This window comes from Linepithema humile, chromosome 2 (genome assembly GCF_040581485.1).
Source record: "Linepithema humile isolate Giens D197 chromosome 2, Lhum_UNIL_v1.0, whole genome shotgun sequence".
Taxonomy (NCBI): Eukaryota; Metazoa; Arthropoda; class Insecta; order Hymenoptera; family Formicidae; genus Linepithema; species Linepithema humile.
Window position 1 is genome coordinate 34,789,386 of NC_090129.1, and position 20,555 is coordinate 34,809,940.

Consider the following 20,555-nt stretch of genomic DNA (forward strand, 5'->3'; position numbering starts at 1 on the left):
ATGTAATAAAAAGATTTTTCAATATTTTAAATAAATATTCAATACAAGTTGGTTAATACTAATAATAAATGACAGGATTTGGATGTACATATGGCTTTAGGTTTATAAAAGATGTGGATCTTTGTAAATAAATAACAATTTTAGTTTAATTTAATATCAAATTGTTACATTAACTTTATAAAATTTTCAATAGCATTCCATCAAATCGTACAGCAACTTTTACAATTCATTTGTAAATGATTTATGTTTATACTTACGCGATTTTTAAACTAATTTATCGTATTCTGTAAAAAATTACACGATACCAAAAAAATGTAGATTTTTTTGTTAACTTCTCGTTGTATGCAGAACGGATATGTAACCGGCTGATGTTTTTACTAGCTAAGAAACAAAATTTTTATTAATAATATAATTAATAATATAAACTAAATAGAAATAAGTAAAATAAAAATTTTCATTATACATATAAATTATTTCAGTATAAAATAATAATCAAATATTAAAACATCTTACACCACAAAAAGTAGCCATTGTCATGGGAAATATTTTTCCAGCGGTTAGATAGACCGGTTTAGTGCCTCTTATCAGAAGCAACAAGTCTTTTGCAATTTTTGGATCTACTAAGAACCATTCATTATTATACGCCGCAGAATATATCCCATTACACTTAAAAATATCAAAAACATATTTAGTATTACTTATTGTATTTTTATTATTTTATTTCTCATAATAAAATAATAATTAACTTTCAATTGCCGATCAATTAATTTATATAAATTATAATACATTTATTAACAAATATTTATTTATGCATAGTGTAAAATCTTTTTTATTTTTTTTTATTAGTTAAATAAGAAACACTTGAGGGTGAGTTAATAAAACTCACTTGGGCTATCAAAATCTCGCCTAGAGCGCAATATAAGCACATATGCGCAAAGATATTGAGAATGTTAGATAAAAAAAATACTAAATGAGTAATCGACAGATCATTTCCGTCGTCGAATAGCTAATAATCAATTCACAAAATGTATAAACGACATATTGTACTATTTCCTCATATTCTAATTTTTGCAACAAGTATAGTAAGTTTCTTCCAAGATATGACATATAATTTATTGTTAAAAATCGACTCATGTAAATTATTATTGCTAAGTAAAAATTCTCATTTCAATTCTTAGATACTTACGTTCATTATTCGAAAACCATAGAAAGAAAACAGTATTGCAAAATATATAAATAATGCGAGAAGCGTTATATTATACGTATCTTCAATAACACTAATGGCTCTAAAATTATTATTTTATCCATTAGGTACACTTTTGGTAAAAAAAACTAATCACATATCTCAAATAAATCTTTTACATATGTCGTATTGATATCAACCTGAGTATACGTATATGTTTTGCTATGCAGCTCTTCAGCATATCTTGAGAATTTATATATGTATCTAAATGTCTCAAACAATTTTTAAGAATGTCCAATTGGCCGCATATATGAAACACTAGTAGTCCATGAAAATTATCTACTCCAGTATACGACATCATAGCGAGCATAATGTAAACGGCTTGAACGATAAATGTCAACTCGTATTGCGGCGTTTTTGTTATATCATAAATATAATAGGTTTGCATTAGCATTGGTCGACCTGGGTCTGTAATGTTGGTTGTCACTCTCATTAATAATCCAAACCCTGGTAAAATGATAAAAAAAAAGAACGCTACTCCCATTAAGCAGTATGCGCATGTAATAATTATACGTGGAATTTGTGCCCTTTTGATTATCATGTTTCGATCTTGTTCACTTTTCGAATTTATCCAATCTTCCGCGACCATATTTATGATGACACCTGTCATATTCTCACCCTTCTATAATTCTCTGTAGCTTATAACTTTGCTGTATTCGGTAGTAGAAGATATATATCATTTGTCATATTTATAATAAAACAAATATTTTGCAAGTTCTTAAACTCTTATATTTTTGCTTTATTACATATAATAATTCAAATTTTATATTAGATTGTGATATAATTGTTATATATATAATAAGATTGTTTTATGTAACACTCAAATAATAAGTATTGAACACACACAGATAAATTCAATTTTAAATTTATAAAAAATATAAACATGTAAATTATAATTTTTATTTTAATTTAATTTTAGATTTATCCTTACTTAATGAAATTCGAAAAAAAATTATTTTTTAATTATAAGTTTACTTACAAATAACACAACCACTTACACAGTTATTAAATTACCATATTTTATGAAGAATCGAAATAAGAAATCTACGAATATAAGAAAAATGTTGATTTATTTTCTTTCTTCATTATACTCTTGTCGTATGTAAAACAGAAATATAACCAACTGAAGTTTTTATTAACTGAAAATCATATTTTTGCAAATGAAACGATTAATACGTAAGTAATGTTGATATATAAGATAAGGTTTACAATTATTTATAGAAAAACAAAAAAAATATACATTATTAAAATAATATGGTACAAGTTATTTTACAAAAAATTTCAATAAAGTGCAAATGCTTTTAGTGGAAAGTTAAAATTAAATATTCAAATATCTTACACTGCAGAATGTAGCCATTGTCATAGGAAATATTTTTCCAGCGGTGAGATAAACTGGTTTATTGCCTCTTATTAAGAAAATCAACAAGTCTTTTGTAATTTTTGGATCCATAGAGTACCATTTATTATTATATCCCGCATAATATACTTCATTACACTTCAAAATATGTTTGAATATTAAATATTATTATATATTTTTATACAAAAAAACAGAAATTGAACATAAATTATTCATTCACATATTCATATAAATTATAAATTGATTTATAATTATATTAATAATTATAAAAAATAATTATATTATTCGTGTAAAATATAAATAGTTTATTAAAACAGAATAAATGAATACTTTCTATCTTTTGCAATATTACTACATAAAAAATCTTTATGAAAAATTTTCTACATTTTACAATATATTGCGGGGCAATTTATATTTTTACAGTTTCAAAAGCTAATGTTAAATTTTTATAATATTAGACTTATAAACAAATTAAGAACAATTTTTATAATATATCTCTCTTTTAAGATTAAATTAAAAATTAATACGTTGATAAAATAACTTTATTTGCATATAATTTAAATGTTTAAATTTATTAAAATGTCATCAAATAAATTTTAATGTAAAAAACTATATATTAATTTGCAGTATTCATTGCATAAAATACCATTTACATACCAATATAATAATAAAAAATTAAAATGTTAAAAAATTAAAAGTAGAAAAATAAAACTTACTTGGCCTACCAAAATTTCACCAAGAGCACAGTATAAACACATATGCACAATAGCATTTACAATGAGAGCGAAAAAATATATTAAATGAATAATCGACATATCATTTCCCTCGTCGAATAACTAATCAGTAAAATATGTGAAAACATACAATTATCATAGTTTTAAGCATACAATTATCATAGTTTTAATTTTGTAGTAAAATATTATGTAAATAAAAGATATGGAAAAACTTACACACTATTTTTATTCAAAGACACACAATACATAAATTTATTTTTTCTATAGTGTTAAATATTAACTTGCATAAATATATTTTTCTATAAATACTTACGTCTGTTTAAATACTTACGTTAATAATCCGAAATCCACAGAAAGCGAAGAACAGAGCAAAGTATAAAAATAGTGTGAGAAGCGTTATATTATATGTATCTTCAATAACGGCAATTGTTCTGTAAAATAAGATATTATGTCTGTTGCATATATTAGATAGCAAAATTACACACATATATATATATTATATATATATATATATATATATATATATATATAATTATACACATATTTATAAATATAAGACCTAAGTAAGCGCATATGCTTTGCCACACAGCACTTTAGCGCGTCGTAAGTATTTATATATTTATCCAAATATGAGAGACGTCTATTTAGTATGTTTAGTTGGCCTGATATATGAAATACAAGCAGACTCAGAAAATTATCTATTCCAGTATAAGACATCATTGCTAGCACAATATAAACGGCTTGAACAACAAATGTTAACTCGTACTGCGGTCTTTTTGTCACATCGTAAATATAATAGGTCTGTATAGGCATGGGTCTTCCAGGATCAGTAATGTTAGGTGTCAGTCTTATTGAAAAGCCAAAAATAGGTAGAACAATAATAAAAATGCAAGCAAATCCCATTAAACAAAATCCACATGTAATAATTATACGTGCATTCTGTGCTTTTTTAACCATCATACTTCTTTCTTCCGCTTTTTTCGTCTTTATCCAATCCTCCGCGATCATATTCACAACCCACACAATAGCTTTAAAAACGTCAATATTAAGTGTTTTAATATACACAATAATGCTGCTAAATTATGATAAGAATTACATCAATTTAATACTAAATAGTAAAAAAATTTAAAAGAACTAAACTGATTTATGCTTTTACGTATATAATTACCTAAATTTATTTATAACTTAGAATTTCTATAAATAATTACGTCTACCTTCTTTTTTCCACCAGAAAATTATAATTCTTATCCAACAACTAATGCTTGGCAAAGTAAATTGCAAATTATCCATCATTAGCATGGCGTTATGGTGAATTCTTATCAAAGAATGTATTGCAGGAAACAGGATGAAAAATGTTAGACCTACAAAAACGGAGAGCGTCCGTAAATTGTTCATTAACTTCTGTCGAGAATTTTGCACGGTCTTAGGCCAGAGTCCAATTAATTCCAAAGCAATGCGATTGAGTTTCACCGCCCATTCAAAGTCTACCTGCAGAAATCTTAATAAGTTAATCAAATGCATCACTAAGTCACTAAACATACACAAATGCATTCGCGTATAATTAGCGCACATATAAAGTTTTTATCAAAAAATGGGTTAAATATTATATTTAAAAATTATTGCTTCTCATTTATTAAAAAAATTTAAACATTAAATAAATATAATTAATAGAATAATCATACAAAAATTATAAGTATTTAGTTGCCATAATTAGATATGATAAAGTTAAATCGTTATCGTTATATATCAACCACTGTTTATACGTAAAAGTATATAACACAAAAATTGAAAATGTTTGATGGTAATAATAAGAAAAAAATAAAACATAATTGAATGCAAATGACTGTATAGTACACATATTTTAAATATAAACATAAAATTAGTTTTTCAAATGCAGTAACAATGATTATAGCGCGATAAGCACCTCGATATCCGGCATATTTAGAACCATTCATGTTGACTGTCACTTCGATACTGGCGTCTACTCTTTTTTCATGTCCCGACGTAACCTTCTATTCAACGAGAAACATTTCTCGCGTACGCTCTAAAACAAGTTCGTAAAAGTGTTGGACGAGCAACTTACGACAAAAAAATGTTTTAAATATTCTTCACCGATCCTCGTTTGCGTACAGAACATTGCGCAAAGTAGTTACGACAAAAAATTTTTACAAAAAATTACGACAGTAAAGGAGGGAAAGGGTGAAAAACGGCGCGAGAATATACATCCGTTGTGTTCTCACGCTTACCATTCGCAATTTTTACTTTCATTATAGTTAGTAACGAACTGTGCGGGATCTATTAGGCGTCTAATACAGTATCTAAATATTTTAGAACACGTTTGAATATCTTGGAATCGTTTAATTGTAAAGTGCAAATCTAATAAAATAATTTTTAATAATAATATCTCATATACTTGATGTTAAATTAATACTTATACTAATAATAAATAATTTAATTTGCTTTTAAGATTTTAGGTTCGTAAAAAATATGAATTTTTGTGGATTATAATTCAGACTTGAATTTAATTTTAGACTAATAATAATACAACTGACTTATAAAGTTAACTCTACAGAATATCATTCATTATTACACGCCGCGTTATATATTTTTTAAGATTTGAGAGTTTATCACAAAAATAAGTCTTTGTGAATTACAATTGGACTTGAATTTAATTCCAGATACATTTACTTTATAATATTCACAACAACTTTTAATCAAATCATGTAGTAGGTTTTACACTTTCTTCCCATATAATACGGTTTTTTAAATTATTTTGTTAAAAATTGCATAGTATGAGAAAAATGTAGATTTATCTCCTTGTTTTATTAATTTCTCGTTGTATGCAAAACCGATATATAACCGGCTGATGTTTTTATTAGCTGGAAATCATATTTTTAGTAAAAACATGAATTATTAAACTAATGTGATATAAATGCAAACAATTTTTTATAAAGTGATAAACGTAAATGGTTTTAGTGTAAAACAGTAATCAATTATGAAAACATCTTACTCCACAAAAAGTAGCCATTGTCATGGGAAATATTTTTCCAGCGGTTAGATAGACCGGTTTAGTGCCTCTTATCAAAAGAAGCAACAAGTCTTTTGCAATTTTTGGATCCACTGAGTACCATTTATTATCATACGCCGCAGAATATATCTCATTACACTTAAAAATATCAAAAACATATTTAGTATTAATTATTATATTTTTATTATTTTATTACTTATAATAAAATAATAATTAACTTTCAATTACCGATTAATTAATTTATACAAATTATAGTACATTTATTAATAAATATTTATTTATGCATAATGTAAAATTTTTTTTATCTTTTTCTTATTAGTTAAACAAGAAACACTAAATAAAACTCACTTGGCCTAACAAAATCTCGCCTAGAGCGCAATATAAGCACATATGCGCAAAGAAATTGAAAACGTTAGATGAAAAATATACCAAATGCGTAATCGACAGATCATTTCCGTCGTCGAATAGCTAATAATCAATTCACAAAATGTATAAACGACATATTGTACTATTTCCTCATATTTTAATTTGTGCAAGAAGTATAGTAGATTTCTTCCAGGATATAACACATATTTGTTAAAAACCGACTTATGTAATTTATTATTGCTAAGTAAAATTCTCATTTCAATTCTTAGATACTTACATTAATTATTCGAAAACCATAGAAAGAAAACAGTATTGCAAAATATATAAATAATGCAAGAAGCGTTATATTATACGTATCTTCAATAACACTAATAGCTCTAAAATTATTATTTTATCCATTAGGTACACTTTTGGTAAAAAAAACTAACTACATATCTCAAATAAATCATTTACATATGTCGTATTGATATCAACCTGAGTAAACGTATATGTTTTGCTATGCAGCTCTTCAGCATATCTTGAGAATTTATATATGTATCTAAATGTCTCAAACGATTTTTAAGAATGTCCAATTGGCCGCATATATGAAACACTAGTAGTCCAAGAAAATTATCTACTCCAGTATACGACATCATAGCGAGCATAATGTAAACGGCTTGAACGATAAATGTCAACTCGTATTGCGGCGTTTTCGTTATATCATATATATAATAGGTTTGTATTAGCATTGGTCGACCTGGGTCAGTAATGTTGGTTGTCACTCTCATTGACAATCCAAAGCCGGGTAAAATGATAATAAAAAAGAACGCTACTCCCATTAGGCAGTATGCGCATGTAATAATTATACGTGGAATTTGTGCTCTTTTGATCATCATGTTTCGATCTTGTTCAGTTTTCGAATTTATCCAATCTTCCGCGATCATATTTATAATCGGGACAATAGCTTAAAATATTTTAATACAGATTTTAACACTATTGTTAAATTAAAATAGAGTTACATAAAGTTTTTCATCATGAATAGTAAATAATTTAAAACTAAAGTAACTTTTTTTCTTATATTTTTAACAAAAGTATAGAAGTATAAATAATAAAAAAAATAAAAAAAAGACAAATTATTTATACACATAAGATTTATATATGCCATTAAATACATTTAAAAATTAAGCAGATAAATTATGTTTACCTTCTTTCTTCCACCAAAAAATAACAATTCTTATTGTGCAACTTATAGCGGGTAAAGTAAATTGTAAATTATCTAACATTAGTAAGATATCTCCGGAAATTCTCATTAGAGAATGTAGAGCAGGAATCAAAATACCAAATGTTATGCCTAGAAAAACGATGAGCACACGTAGATCGCATAATAACTTTTCACGAAAGTTTTGTGCTTTCGGCCAGAGTCCAATCACATTTAAAGTGATGCGATTTAATTTCACCGCCCATTCAAAGTCTATCTATAAAAATTTCAATAAGTCAGAGCTCGTAGAAACACAAAATCATGTAAAATGTCATATATAATAAAATTTGTAGAGTAAAACATTTAAAAACAATTTGCTTGGACTAAATACATTGATTCAATGATTAATTAAAAATTAACAAATAACACAGCAATAGAAATCACAAAGTTCAAATTGCAATAGTCAAATAGGTATAACTGACACTTTGTTACATGTAATCAGCATAACGCTGAAAAAAAGGCAATATTGCAAAATTTTTGCTAATGATAGAAAGGAAAAAATTAAGTATAGATTAAACATCAGCATAGTTCGCGCAAACATTCTATATAAAAATACATTTTACACACAATTACTTTTTCCAATTGCAATGACAATTATCACAATGCGCGCGCGATAAGCACCTTGATATCCTGTACATTTAGAACCCTCCATGTCGAGTGTCGTCTAAAGACTGACGTCTATTCCCTTTTCATGTGACGACGTTACCTTCTATTTAGTGAACAGTATTTTTCATGTAATTTCTAAACATAAATTCTTAAAAACGTCAGATCAATTTACAACAGTGTTTTAAATATTCTGCAATATTTCTCTCGTCTCAAGTTTTTACCATGGAATATCGCGCAAAATGTGCGCGAACAAAAAATTTCATAAAAACAGATGCATGTTGCATTGATAAAAAACAAGGCGCACACCCGTTATATTCTCACGCATCTATAATCATCTATAGCTTGCAATATTACTACGGTTAATAATAAACCGTATAAAATCTATCGTATATCACTTACGATTTTTGTTAGATAGACACACATATCAGAAAAATTAATTAATTGAGTGACATTAAAATTTTCACTTTTAAAAATGTAGAACATACCAAAAATGTAAAACATTAATTATTTTTTATTGATTTTATATGTTTTAATAATAGATAAATCAACATAAAAATGTTTATAGTAATATTTTACTGAAAAAAGTATCGTTGAGAAGATTAATTTATAATAACACATAAATAACAAATATTAAATTAAATAATCCAAATATTTTATTTCTATTTTGATCGAGATATCTATTACATTTTATTCGTAATTAATTAATTAGAGGTATATTACTATTTCTTTAATACTGAAATAATGATGTACTAGCACGAATTTTTTTTCTTTTACCCCCGTTTTGCCAACAAAAACGATATATAGCCAGCTGATGTTTTTAATAACTGAAACATATCAAAAGTCACGCACTATTTCTCACGGACTCAAGATAAACAATCATTTATGTTTCAAATTAATAATCTTAGATCGGTTTTGTGCCTCTTATCAGTAGAGACATCAAATCTTTTGACATTTTAGAATCCATAGAGTACCATTCATTACTGTACGCCGCGTAATATATTTCATTGCACTTTAAAGTATTAAGAATATGTTTAAGTATTACTTATTATATTTTACTTTTTTTTTTTTCTTACACACACTACACTATGGAAATTAGCCACAAATTGCTGAATAATTAAGTAATTTATTTATATTATAAAACAATGTTTAAAATAATTAATAATAATTGATTAATTTTTAATTATATAAATTATTCAAACAATTTATTAAAAAATGCAAATAATTCGAAATTTCTATATTTTTACGAAACAGATATAAATCAAATACACATCAGGATTTTCTTATATTTTACATTCTATTTGGAAATAATTTGTATTTTTATAATTCTCACAAATTGTGTAATTGTAATAAGTAATTTATGCAACTTAAATTACATTTTGAATAACACATAATTTGCATGATTTTTATAGTTAATCAAAAGCATGTAATGAAACTTACTTGGGCCACCAAAATTTCACCGAGAGCGCAATATAAACACATATGCACAAAGGCATTGAAAATGTTAGATACGAGGTATATCAGTTGAATGATCGACATATCATTTTCTCCATCAAACAGCTATTTCGTTCATAAAATGGGTTAAAAATTTTATAGTGATTTAAGTATTTATAACAAAATATTATGTATATATATAATATTCTAATCTTAAGATTATATGCGTACATACAATATAATAAAAAAAGTAAATTATTAAAATAAGCCATATTTTTTAAAAATGTAGTATACATCTTAATTATTTATCTATTATTAAGAACAAATAGTATATATGACTATTATTTTTGCATTGTTAAAAATCAACTTACGCAAAAAAGTTCTTGGACAAACTGTGGACACTTACGTTAATAATCCGGAAACCATAGAACGCGAAGAGTATTGCAAAGTATACAAATAATGCGAGAAGCGTTATATTATACGTATCTTCAATAATAATAATGACTCTAAAATTATTATTTTATACATTAGGTACACTTTTGGTAAAAAAAACTAACCACATATCTTAAATAAATTATTTACATATGTCGTATTGATATCAACCTGAGTAAACGTATATGTTTTGCTATGCAGCTCTTCAGCATATCTTGAGAATTTATATATGTATCTAAATGTCTCAAACGATTTTTAAGAATGTTCAATTGGCCGCATATATGAAACACTAGTAGTCCAAGAAAATTATCTACTCCAATATACGACATCATAGCGAGCATAATGTAAACGGTTTGAACGATAAATGTCAACTCGTATTGCGGCGTTTTCGTTATATCATAAATATAATGGGTTTCCATTAGCATTGGTCGACCTGGGTCTGTAATGTTGGTTGTCACTCTCATTGATAATCCAAACCCTGGTAAAATGATAAAAAAGAAGAACGCTACTCCCATTAGGCAGTATGCGCATGTAATAATTATACGTGGAATTTGTGCCCTTTTGATCATCATGTTTCAATCTTGTTCACTTTTCGAATTTATCCAATCTTCCGCGACCATATTTATGATGACACCTGTCATATTCTCACGCTTCTATAATTCTTTGTAGTTTATAACTTTGCTGTATTCGGTAGTAGAAGATATATATCATTTGTCATATTTATAATAAGGCAAATATTTTGCAAGCTCTTAAACTCTTATATATTTGCTTTATTACGTATAATAATTTAATTTTTATATTAGATTGTGATATAATTGTTATATATATAATAAGATTGTTTTATGTAACACTCAAATAATAAGTATTGAATAGACGAATTCAATTTAAATTTATAAAAAATATAAGTATGTACATTATAATTTTTATTTTAATTTAATATAGATTCATCCTTACTTAATGAAATTCAAAGAAAAATTATTTTTTAATTATAAGTTTACTTACAAATAACACAACCACTTACACAGTTATTAAATTAAAATATTTTATGAAAAATCGAAATAAGAAATCTATGAATATAAAAAAATGTTGATTTATTTTCTTTCTTCATTATACTCTTGTCGTATGTAAAACAGAAATATAACCAACTGAAGTTTTTATTAACTGAAAATCATATTTTTGCAAATAAAACGATTAATACGTAAGTAATGTTGATATATAAAATAAGGTTCAAGATTATTTATAGAAAAACTAAATAAAATATACATTATTAAAATAATATGGTACAAGTTATTTTACAAAAAATTTCAATAAAGTACAAATGCTTTTAGTGGAAAGTTAAAATCAAATATTCAAATATCTTACACTGCAGAATGTAGCCATTGTCATAGGAAATATTTTTCCAGCGGTGAGATAAACTGGTTTATTGCCTCTTATTAAGAAAATCAACAAGTCTTTTGTAATTTTTGGATCCATAGAGTACCATTTATTATTATATCCCGCATAATATACTTCATTACACTTCAAAATATGTTTGAATATTAAATATTATTATATATTTCTTTACAAGAAAACAAAAATATTAAACATAAATTATTTATTTACATATTTATATAAATTATAAATTGATTTATAATTACATTAATAATTATAAAAAATAATTATATTATTCGTGTAAAATATAAATAGTTTATTAAAGCAGAATAAATGATTACTTTCTATCTTTTGCAATATTACTACATAGGAAATCTTTATGAAAAATTTTCTACATTTTACAATATATTGCGGAGCAATTTATATTTTTACAGTTTTAAAAGCTAATGTTAAATTTTTATAATATTAAACTTATAAACAAATTAAGAACAACTTTTAATATATTTCTCTTTAAAGATTAAATTAAATATTAATATGTTGATAAAATAAATTATTTGCATATAATTTAAATGTTTAAATTTATTAAAGTGTCATCAAATAAATTTTAATTTAATAAAATATATATTAATTTGCAGTATTTATTGCATAAAATACCATTTACATACCAATATAATAAAAAATTAAAATTAAAAAAAATTAAAAGTAGAAAAATAAAACTTACTTGGCCTACCAAAATTTCACCAAGAGCACAGTATAAACACATATGCACAATAGCATTTACAATACAAGCGAAAAAATATACTAACTGAATAATCGACATATCATTTCCCTCGTCGAATAACTAATCATTAGAATATGTAAAAACATTCAATTATCATAGTTTTAAGCATACAATTATCATAGTTTTAATTTTGTAGTAAAATATTATGTAAATAAAAGATATGGAAAAACTTACACACTATTTTTATTCAAAGACACACAATACATACATTTATTATTTCTTTAGTGTTAAATATTAACTTACATAAATAAAATTTTCTATAAATACTTACGTTTGTTTAAATACTTACATTAATAATCCGAAATCCAAAAAAAGCGAAGAATAGAGCAAAGTATACAAATAATGCGAGAAGCGTTATATTATAGGCATCTTCAATAACGGCAATGTTCCTGCAAAATAAAGCATTTCGTGTATTGCATATGTACAATTAACCAACATATTTTATTAAATTATACATATATTTCATTTAAATGTGAAACCTAAGCAAAGAAATATGCTTCGTTACGCAGTCTCTTAGCATAGCTTGGGAATTTATGTATTTATCCAAACGTGTTAAACGGCCGTTCAGTATGTCCAATTGACCGCATATATGAAATACAAGCAGTCCGAGAAAATTATCTATTCCAGCATAAGCTGTCATAGCAACCATACTATAGATAGCTTGCATGAAAAATGTCAACTCGTAATGTGGTCTTTTCGTTACATTATAAATATAATAAGTTTGTAGAGGCATTGGTCTGCCTGGATCAGTAAAGTTGGTTGTTAATCTCATAGACATTCCAAAAATGGGTAAACCGATAATAAAACAGCCCGCAATTATCATTAGACAAAATCCGCATGTGATAATTATGCGTGGAATTTTCGCTTTTCTGATCATCATGCTTCTCTCTTGCACATTTTTAGTCTGTATCCAATCATCCGCCATCATATTAACGACAGGTATAATAGCTTCAAGAGTAGTAATATTGAATATTTTAACAATTTAATATTGAACACTGTTAATAATATTACTAATTGCAATAAAGGTTATGTCAAGATTAAAGAAACGTTTTAAGAAAGCGCAAATAATTTTCTCTTTCTCGAATTTGTAACACAAAGTAATTGTAAATTGATCATTTTAATGGGATTTCTCGTATTATTTATATGAATTGGGTATATTATTCATATTTTATATGTTATAAATCATATATAACACTTTGTATATTTTATATTTTACGATAAATGATTATGTCTACCTTCTTTTTTCCACCAAAAAATCGCGATTCTTATTGAGGAGCTTATAGCCGGTAGAGTAAGTTGTAAATTATCCATCATTAGTATGGTATCATCATGAATTCTTATCAGGGAATGGACAGCGGGAATTATAAGAACAAATATTAACCCTACGAAAACGAGGAGCACCCGTAAATTGCACAGTAACTTTTGTCGAGGATTTCTTGCGGTTTTAGGCCAGAGTCCAAGTAAATCTAATGCGATGCGATTGAGTTTCACTGCCCATTCGAAGTCTACCTGCAGAAATCTTAATCAGTCGAAGCTCGTGAAAAGCATTACCGTTTCTCAAAATAAACACAAGTATACCCGCAATTGCTAACGTAAAAAGTATTATATTTAACTAAATGTATAAAATAGTATATTTGAAGAGCATGGTTGTTTATTAATTGTTCTCTATAAAACTTCAGAAATTTGTTAAAAAATAATACATGGCAGAGCGATAAAAATCACAAACACATAGTTAAAGCTGATGCGTCGCGTTATACGTTGATAATTAAAATAATACTGTATGAGACAATAATGCAAAATTATTGGTAATAAGAAGAGAGAAAAAAATTAAACATAATTAAATGCAAATACTTGCGCACACACATCCTAAATATAAATATATTTCAGCTCATTCTTTTCAAACGCAATAACGATCACAGCGATAAGCACCTCGGTATTCAACATATTTAGAAATATCCATGTCGACTGTCACATAAAGACTGACGTCTGCTCCTTTTTCATGTCTCGAAGTTACCTCCTATTCAGTAAAATATAATTTGTCGCGCATGCTCTAAATACAAGTTCGTAAAAATGCCGAACGATCACAACTTGCAACAAAGTGTTTTAAATATTCTACAGCAACCCTTGTTTCAAGTTTTCACCACAAAACATCGCAAAAACTGTTCTCGAAGAAAAATTTTTGTAATGATAGGTCAGTGAAAAAGGGTGCGAGTGTATATCCATTACATTCACTTTTGTATCTTATAATTTTACTATAGTTAGCAACACGCTATATAGAGTCTATCAAGCATCTATATATACAATACCTACACTTCGTACAACATATCTGAAAATTTCGGAGTTGTTTTATTGTACAATAAAAATGTAATAAAAAAATTTTTCAATATTTTAAATAAATATTCAATACAAGTTGGTTAATAATAAATGACTAATAATAAATGACAGGATTTGGGTGTACATATGGCTTTAGGTTTATAAAAGATGTGGGTCTTTATAAATAAATAACAATTTTAGTTTAAATTTAATATCAAATTGTTACATCAACTTTATAAAATTTTCAATAGCATTTCATCAAATCGTAAAAAAAGTGTAGATTCTTTTGTTAACTTCTTGTTGTATGCAGAACGGATATGTAACCGGCTGCTGTTTTTACTAGCTGAAAGACAAAATTTTTATTAATAATATAGTTAATAATATAAACTAAATAGAAATAAGTAAGATTGAAAATTTTTATTATACATATAAATTATTTCAGTGTAAAATAATAATCAAATATTAAAACATCTTACACCACAAAAAGTAGCCATTGTCATGGGAAATATTTTTCCAGCGGTTAGATAGACCGGTTTAGTGCTTCTTATCAGAAGAAGCAACAAGTCTTTTGCAATTTTTGGATCCACTGAGAACCATTCATTATCATACGCCGCAGAATATATCCCATTACACTTAAAAATATCAAAGACATATTTTGTATTAAATATTGTATTTTTATTATTTTATTTCTCATAATAAAATAATAATTAACTTTCAATTGCCGATCAATTAATTTATATAAATTATAGTACATTTATTAACAAATATTTATTTATGCATAGTGTAAAACCTTTTTTATTTTTTTTTATTAGTTAAACAAGAAACACGTAATAAAACTCACTTGGGCTATCAAAATCTCGCCTAGAGCGCAATATAAGCACATAGATATTGCACAAAGATATTTAAAATTTTAGATAAGAAATAATATAAGCGCAAAGATATTGAAAATGTTAGATAAGAAAAATATCAAATGAGTAATCGACAGATTATTTCCGTCGTTGTATAGCTAATAATTAATTCACAAAATGTATAAACGACATATTGTACTATTTTCTCATATTCCAATTTTTGCAACAAGTATAGTAGGTTTCTTCCAGGATATAATTTATATAATTTATTGTTAAAAACCGACTTATGTAAATTATTATTGCTAAGTAAAAATTCTCATTTCAATTCTTAGATACTTACATTCATTATTCAAAAACCATAAAAAAAAAAACAGTATTGCAAAATATATAAATAATGCGAGAAGCGTTATATTATACGTATCTTCAATAATACTAATGGCTCTAAAATTATTATTTTATCCATTAGGTACACTTTTGGTAAAAAAAACTAACCACATATCTCAAATAAATCATTTACATATGTCGTATTGATATCAACCTGAGTAAATGTATATGTTGTGCTATGCAGTTCTTCAGCATATCTTGAAAATTTATATATGTATCTAAATGTCTCAAACGATTTTTAAGAATGTCCAATTGGCCGCATATATGAAACACTAGTAATCCAAGAAAATTATCTACTCCAGTATACGACATCATAGCGAGCATAATGTAAACAGCTTGAACGATAAATGTCAACTCGTATTGCGGCGTTTTCGTTATATCATGTATATAATAGGTTTGCATTAGCATTGGTCGACCTGGGTCTGTAATGTTGGTTGTCACTCTCATTGATAATCCAAATCCTGGTAAAATGATAAAAAAGAAGAACGCTACTCCCATTAGGCAGTATGCGCATGTAATAATTATACGTGGAATTTGTGCCCTTTTGATCATCATGTTTCGATCTTGTTCACTTTTCGAATTTATCCAATCTTCCGCGACCATATTTATGATGACACCTGTCATATTCTCACGCTTCTATAATTCTCTGTAGCTTATAACTTTGCTGTATTCGGTAGTAGAAGATATTATATCATTTGTCATATTTATAATAAGGCAAATATTTTGCAAGCTCTTAAACTCTTACATATTTGCTTTATTACATATAATAATATAATAATAATTCAAATTTTATATTAGATTGTGATATAATTGTTATATATATATAATAAAATTGTTTTATGTAACACTCAAATAATAAGTATTGAATAGATGAATACAATTTTAAGTTTATAAAAAATATGAGTATGTAGATTATAATTTTTATTTTAATTTAATTTTAGATTCATCCTTACTTAATGAAATTCAAAAAAAAATTATTTTTTAATTATAAGTTTATTTACAAATAACACAACCACTTACACAGTTATTAAATTACAATATTTTATGAAGAATCGAAATAAGAAATCTATAAATATAAGAAAAATGTTGATTTATTTTCTTTCTTCATTATACTTTTGTCGTATGTAAAACAGAAATATAACCAACTGAAGTTTTTATTAACTGAAAATTATATTTTTGCAAATGAAACGATTAATACGTAAGTAATGTTGATATATAAAATAAGGTTCAAGATTATTTATAGAAAAACTAAATAAAATATACATTATTAAATATTTATGGTACAAGTTATTCTACAAAAAATTTCAATAAAGTGCAAATGCTTTTAGTGGAAAGTTAAAATCAAATATTCAAATATCTTACACTGCAGAATGTAGCCATTGTCATAGGAAATATTTTTCCAGCGGTGAGATAAACTGGTTTATTGCCTCTTATTAAGAAAATCAACAAGTCTTTTGTAATTTTTGGATCCATTGAGTACCATTTATTATTATATCCCGCATAATATACTTCATTACACTTCAAAATATGTTTGAATATTTAATATTATTATATATTTTTTTACAAGAAAACAGAAATTGAACATAAATTATTCATTCACATATTCATATAAATTATAAATTGATTTATAATTATATTAATAATTATAAAAAATAATTATATTATTCGTGTAAAATATAAATAGTTTATTAAAGCAGAATAAATGATTACTTTCTATCTTTTGCAATATTACTACATAGGAAATCTTTATGAAAAATTTTCTACATTTTACAATATATTGCGGAGCAATTTATATTTTTACAGTTTCAAAAACTAACGTTAAATTTTTATAATATTAGACTTATAAACAAATTAAAAACAATTTTTAATATATCTCTGTTTAAAGATTAAATTAAAAATTAATGCGTTGATAAAATAAATTATTTTCATATAATTTAAATGTTTAAATTTATTAAAATGTCATCAAAAAAATTTTAATTTAAAAAATTATATATTAATTTGCAGTATTCAATGCATAAAACACCATTTACATATCAATATAATAAAAAATTAAAATGTTAAAAAATTAAAAGTAGATAAATAAAACTTACTTGGCCTACCAAAATTTCACCAAGAGCACAGTATAAACACATATGCACAATAGCATTTACAATGACAGCAAAAAAATATATTAAATGAATAATCGACATGTCATTTCCCTCGTCGAATAACTAATCATTAGAATATGTAAAAACATACAATTATCATAGTTTTAAGCATACAATTATCATAGTTTTAATTTTGTAGTAAAATATTATGTAAATAAAAGATATGGAAAATCTATTTTTATTCAAAGACACACAATACATACATTTATTATTTCTTTAGTGTTAAATATTAACTTGCATAAATAAATTTTTCTATAAATATTTACGTCTGTTTAAATACTTACGTTAATAATCCGAAATCCATAGAAAGCGAAGAATAGAGCAAAGTATAAAAATAGTGCGAGAAGCGTTATATTATATGTATCTTCAATAACGGCAATTGTTCTGTAAAATAGGATATTATGTCTGTTGCATATATTAGATAGCAAGATTACACATATATATATATATAAAATTATACACATATTTATAAATATAAGACCTAAGTAAGCGCATATGCTTTGCCACACAGCACTTTAGCGCGTCGTAGGTATTTATATATTTATCCAAATATGAGAGACGTCTATTTAGTATGTTTAGTTGGCCTGATATATGAAATACAAGCAGACTCAGAAAATTATCTATTCCAGTATAAGACATCATTGCTAGCACAATATAAACGGCTTGAACAACAAATGTTAACTCGTACTGCGGTCTTTTTGTCACATCGTAAATATAATAGGTCTGTATAGGCATGGGTCTTCCAGGATCAGTAATGTTAGGTGTCAGTCTTATTGAGAAGCCAAAAATAGGTAGAACAATAATAAAAATGCAAGCGAATCCCATTAAACAAAATCCACATGTAATAATTATACGTGCATTCTGCGCTTTTTTAATCATCATACTTCTTTCTTCCGCTTTCTTCGTTTTTATCCAATCCTCCGCGATCATATTCACAACCCACACAATAGCTTTAAAAACGTCAATATTAAGTGTTTTAATATACACAATAATGCCGCTAAATTATGATAAGAATTACATCAATTTAATACTAAACAGTAAAAAAATTTTAAAGAACTAAACTAATTTATGCTTTTACATATATAATTACCTAAATTTATTTATTACTTAAAATTTCTATAAATAATTACGTCTACCTTCTTTTTTCCACCAGAAAATTATAATTCTTATCGAACAACTAATGCCCGGCAAAGTAAATTGCAAATTATCCATCATTAGTATGGCGTTATGGTGAATTCTTATCAAAGAATGTATTGCAGGAAACAGGATGAAAAATGTTAGACCTACAAAAACGGAGAGCGTCCGTAAATTGTTCATTAATTTCTGTCGAGAATTTTGCACGGTCTTAGGCCAGAGTCCAATTAATTCCAAAGCAATGCGATTGAGTTTCACCGCCCATTCAAAGTCTACCTGCAGAAATCTTAATAAGTTAATCAAATGCATCACTAAGTCACTAAACATACACAAATGCATTCGCGTATAATTAGCGCACATATAAAATTTTTAACAAAAAATGGGTTAAATATTATAATTGAAAACTATTGCTTCTCATTTATTAAAAAAATTTGAATATTAATTAAATATAATTAATAGGATAATCATACAAAAATTATAAGTATTTAGTTGCCATAATTAGATACGATAAAGTTAAATCGTTATCGTTATATATCAACCACTCTTTATACGTAAAAGTATTTAACACAAAAATTGGAAATGTTAGTTTGAATGTAATAATAAGAAAAAAATAAAACATAATTAAATGCAAATGACTATATAGCACACATATTTTAAATATAAACATAAAATTAGTTTTTCAAATGCAGTAACAATGATTATAGCGCGATAAGCACCTCGATATCCGGCATATTTAGAACCATTCATGTTGACTGTCACTTCGATACTGGCGTCTACTCTTTTTTCATGTCCCGACGTAATCTTCTATTCAACGAGAAACATTTCTCGCGTACGCTCTAAAACAAGTTCGTAAAAGTGTTGGACGAGCAACTTACGACAAAAAAATGTTTTAAATATTCTTCACCGATCCTCGTTTGCGTACAGAACATTGCGCAAAGTAGTTACGACAAAAAATTTTTACAAAAAATTACGACAGTAAAGGAGGGAAAGGGTGAAAAACGGCGCGAGAATATACATCCGTTGTGTTCTCACGCTTACCATTCGCAATTTTTACTTTCATTATAGTTAGTAACGAACTGTGCGGGAAATATAAGGCGTCTAATACAGTATCTAAATATTTTAGAACACGTCTGAATATCTTGG

General features: G+C 26.0%; 6 protein-coding genes and 1 pseudogene across 11 annotated transcripts; all 7 read right to left on the reverse strand.

The window, feature by feature from the left end:
* Positions 1 to 2: 2 nt before the first annotated feature.
* Positions 3 to 1,853, reverse strand: LOC105671166 (odorant receptor 43a-like). Its single transcript, XM_067349335.1, has 6 exons — positions 1,757 to 1,853; positions 1,363 to 1,690; positions 1,277 to 1,286; positions 887 to 1,006; positions 514 to 666; positions 3 to 381 (listed from the first exon to the last, which is right to left on the reverse strand). Exons 1-6 carry the CDS (start codon positions 1,851 to 1,853, stop codon positions 328 to 330), a joined length of 762 nt encoding a protein of 253 aa, XP_067205436.1. The 3' UTR covers positions 3 to 327.
* On the reverse strand, positions 1,561 to 5,890 carry LOC136998053 (odorant receptor 9a-like). Of its 3 annotated transcripts, none has more exons than XM_067349956.1 (7): positions 5,259 to 5,890; positions 4,549 to 4,818; positions 3,894 to 4,362; positions 3,666 to 3,786; positions 3,317 to 3,436; positions 2,583 to 2,738; positions 1,561 to 2,382 (listed from the first exon to the last, which is right to left on the reverse strand). In XM_067349956.1, exons 1-7 carry the CDS (start codon positions 5,287 to 5,289, stop codon positions 2,329 to 2,331), a joined length of 1,221 nt encoding a protein of 406 aa, XP_067206057.1. In that variant the 5' UTR covers positions 5,290 to 5,890; the 3' UTR covers positions 1,561 to 2,328. The 3 variants fall into 3 exon arrangements, with proteins under 3 accessions (XP_067206057.1, XP_067206056.1, XP_067206058.1); XM_067349955.1 differs by having other exon boundaries at positions 1,562 to 2,382; positions 4,549 to 4,822; positions 5,259 to 5,889; XM_067349957.1 differs by having other exon boundaries at positions 1,562 to 2,382; positions 3,666 to 3,765; positions 4,549 to 4,822; positions 5,259 to 5,730.
* Positions 5,891 to 5,949: 59 nt separating this feature from the next.
* On the reverse strand, positions 5,950 to 8,753 carry LOC136998060 (odorant receptor 43a-like). Its single transcript, XM_067349972.1, has 7 exons — positions 8,587 to 8,753; positions 7,912 to 8,178; positions 7,203 to 7,671; positions 7,006 to 7,105; positions 6,711 to 6,830; positions 6,345 to 6,500; positions 5,950 to 6,213 (listed from the first exon to the last, which is right to left on the reverse strand). Exons 1-7 carry the CDS (start codon positions 8,615 to 8,617, stop codon positions 6,160 to 6,162), a joined length of 1,197 nt encoding a protein of 398 aa, XP_067206073.1. The 5' UTR covers positions 8,618 to 8,753; the 3' UTR covers positions 5,950 to 6,159.
* Positions 8,754 to 10,369: 1,616 nt separating this feature from the next.
* LOC136998062 (uncharacterized) lies at positions 10,370 to 11,075 on the reverse strand (annotated as a pseudogene).
* Positions 11,076 to 11,513: 438 nt separating this feature from the next.
* On the reverse strand, positions 11,514 to 14,604 carry LOC105671153 (odorant receptor 13a-like). Of its 2 annotated transcripts, none has more exons than XM_067349970.1 (7): positions 14,516 to 14,604; positions 13,822 to 14,095; positions 13,066 to 13,534; positions 12,876 to 12,975; positions 12,527 to 12,646; positions 11,797 to 11,952; positions 11,514 to 11,595 (listed from the first exon to the last, which is right to left on the reverse strand). In XM_067349970.1, the coding sequence occupies exons 1-7, from the start codon at positions 14,528 to 14,530 to the stop codon at positions 11,542 to 11,544; spliced, it is 1,188 nt and encodes a 395-aa protein (XP_067206071.1). In that variant the 5' UTR covers positions 14,531 to 14,604; the 3' UTR covers positions 11,514 to 11,541. The 2 variants fall into 2 exon arrangements, with proteins under 2 accessions (XP_067206071.1, XP_012220511.2); XM_012365088.2 differs by having other exon boundaries at positions 13,822 to 14,091; positions 14,516 to 14,565.
* A 1,656-nt stretch (positions 14,605 to 16,260) lies between these two features.
* Positions 16,261 to 16,764, reverse strand: LOC105671152 (uncharacterized; the record flags this gene model as incomplete). Its single annotated transcript, XM_067350673.1, has 1 exon — positions 16,261 to 16,764. A coding segment is annotated over one exon (504 nt), but the record flags the coding sequence as incomplete, so codon positions are not given.
* On the reverse strand, positions 16,637 to 20,459 carry LOC105671167 (odorant receptor 13a-like). 3 transcript variants are annotated; one of them, XM_067349953.1, is made up of 7 exons: positions 20,129 to 20,459; positions 19,415 to 19,688; positions 18,760 to 19,228; positions 18,563 to 18,683; positions 18,222 to 18,341; positions 17,494 to 17,649; positions 16,637 to 17,292 (listed from the first exon to the last, which is right to left on the reverse strand). In XM_067349953.1, the coding sequence occupies exons 1-7, from the start codon at positions 20,153 to 20,155 to the stop codon at positions 17,239 to 17,241; spliced, it is 1,221 nt and encodes a 406-aa protein (XP_067206054.1). In that variant the 5' UTR covers positions 20,156 to 20,459; the 3' UTR covers positions 16,637 to 17,238. The 3 variants fall into 3 exon arrangements, with proteins under 3 accessions (XP_067206054.1, XP_067206053.1, XP_067206055.1); XM_067349952.1 differs by having other exon boundaries at positions 19,415 to 19,684; positions 20,129 to 20,457; XM_067349954.1 differs by having other exon boundaries at positions 18,563 to 18,662; positions 19,415 to 19,684; positions 20,129 to 20,452.
* Positions 20,460 to 20,555: the final 96 nt, after the last annotated feature.

Excerpts from the sequence above, each read along its gene's own strand:
- LOC136998060 (XM_067349972.1), bottom strand. The coding sequence starts at position 8,617 with ATGGAGGGTTCTAAATGTACAGGATATCAAG. Across the intron at positions 7,106-7,202 it reads AAACATATACGTTTACTCAG|AGCTATTAGTGTTATTGAAG; the intron begins GTTGATATCAAT and ends TAATAATTTTAG. Across the intron at positions 6,831-7,005 it reads ATGGTTTTCGAATAATTAAT|CTATTCGACGACGGAAATGA; the intron begins GTAAGTATCTAA and ends ATTGATTATTAG.
- LOC105671153 (XM_012365088.2), bottom strand. The coding sequence starts at position 14,546 with ATGGATATTTCTAAATATGTTGAATACCGAG. Across the intron at positions 12,976-13,065 it reads AAGCATATTTCTTTGCTTAG|GAACATTGCCGTTATTGAAG; the intron begins GTTTCACATTTA and ends TTTATTTTGCAG. Across the intron at positions 12,647-12,875 it reads TTGGATTTCGGATTATTAAT|TTATTCGACGAGGGAAATGA; the intron begins GTAAGTATTTAA and ends TCTAATGATTAG.
- LOC105671167 (XM_067349953.1), bottom strand. The coding sequence starts at position 20,155 with ATGGTTCTAAATATGCCGGATATCGAG. Across the intron at positions 19,229-19,414 it reads TTTCTGGTGGAAAAAAGAAG|CTATTGTGTGGGTTGTGAAT; the intron begins GTAGACGTAATT and ends ACGTTTTTAAAG. Across the intron at positions 18,684-18,759 it reads AAGCATATGCGCTTACTTAG|ACATAATATCCTATTTTACA; the intron begins GTCTTATATTTA and ends TATATGCAACAG.
- LOC136998053 (XM_067349956.1), bottom strand. The coding sequence starts at position 5,289 with ATGAATGGTTCTAAATATGCCGGATATCGAG. Across the intron at positions 3,437-3,665 it reads GTGGATTTCGGATTATTAAC|TTATTCGACGAGGGAAATGA; the intron begins GTAAGTATTTAA and ends TTTACTGATTAG. Across the intron at positions 2,739-3,316 it reads GTGAAATTTTGGTAGGCCAA|TGTAATGAAGTATATTATGC; the intron begins GTAAGTTTTATT and ends CATATTTTGAAG.
- LOC105671166 (XM_067349335.1), bottom strand. The coding sequence starts at position 1,853 with ATGACAGGTGTCATCATAAATATGGTCGCGGAAGATTGGATAAATTCG. Across the intron at positions 1,691-1,756 it reads CAAAAGGGCACAAATTCCAC|GGTTTGGATTATTAATGAGA; the intron begins GTATAATTATTA and ends TCATTTTACCAG. Across the intron at positions 382-513 it reads CAATGGCTACTTTTTGTGGT|CTAGTAAAAACATCAGCCGG; the intron begins GTAAGATGTTTT and ends TTTGTTTCTTAG.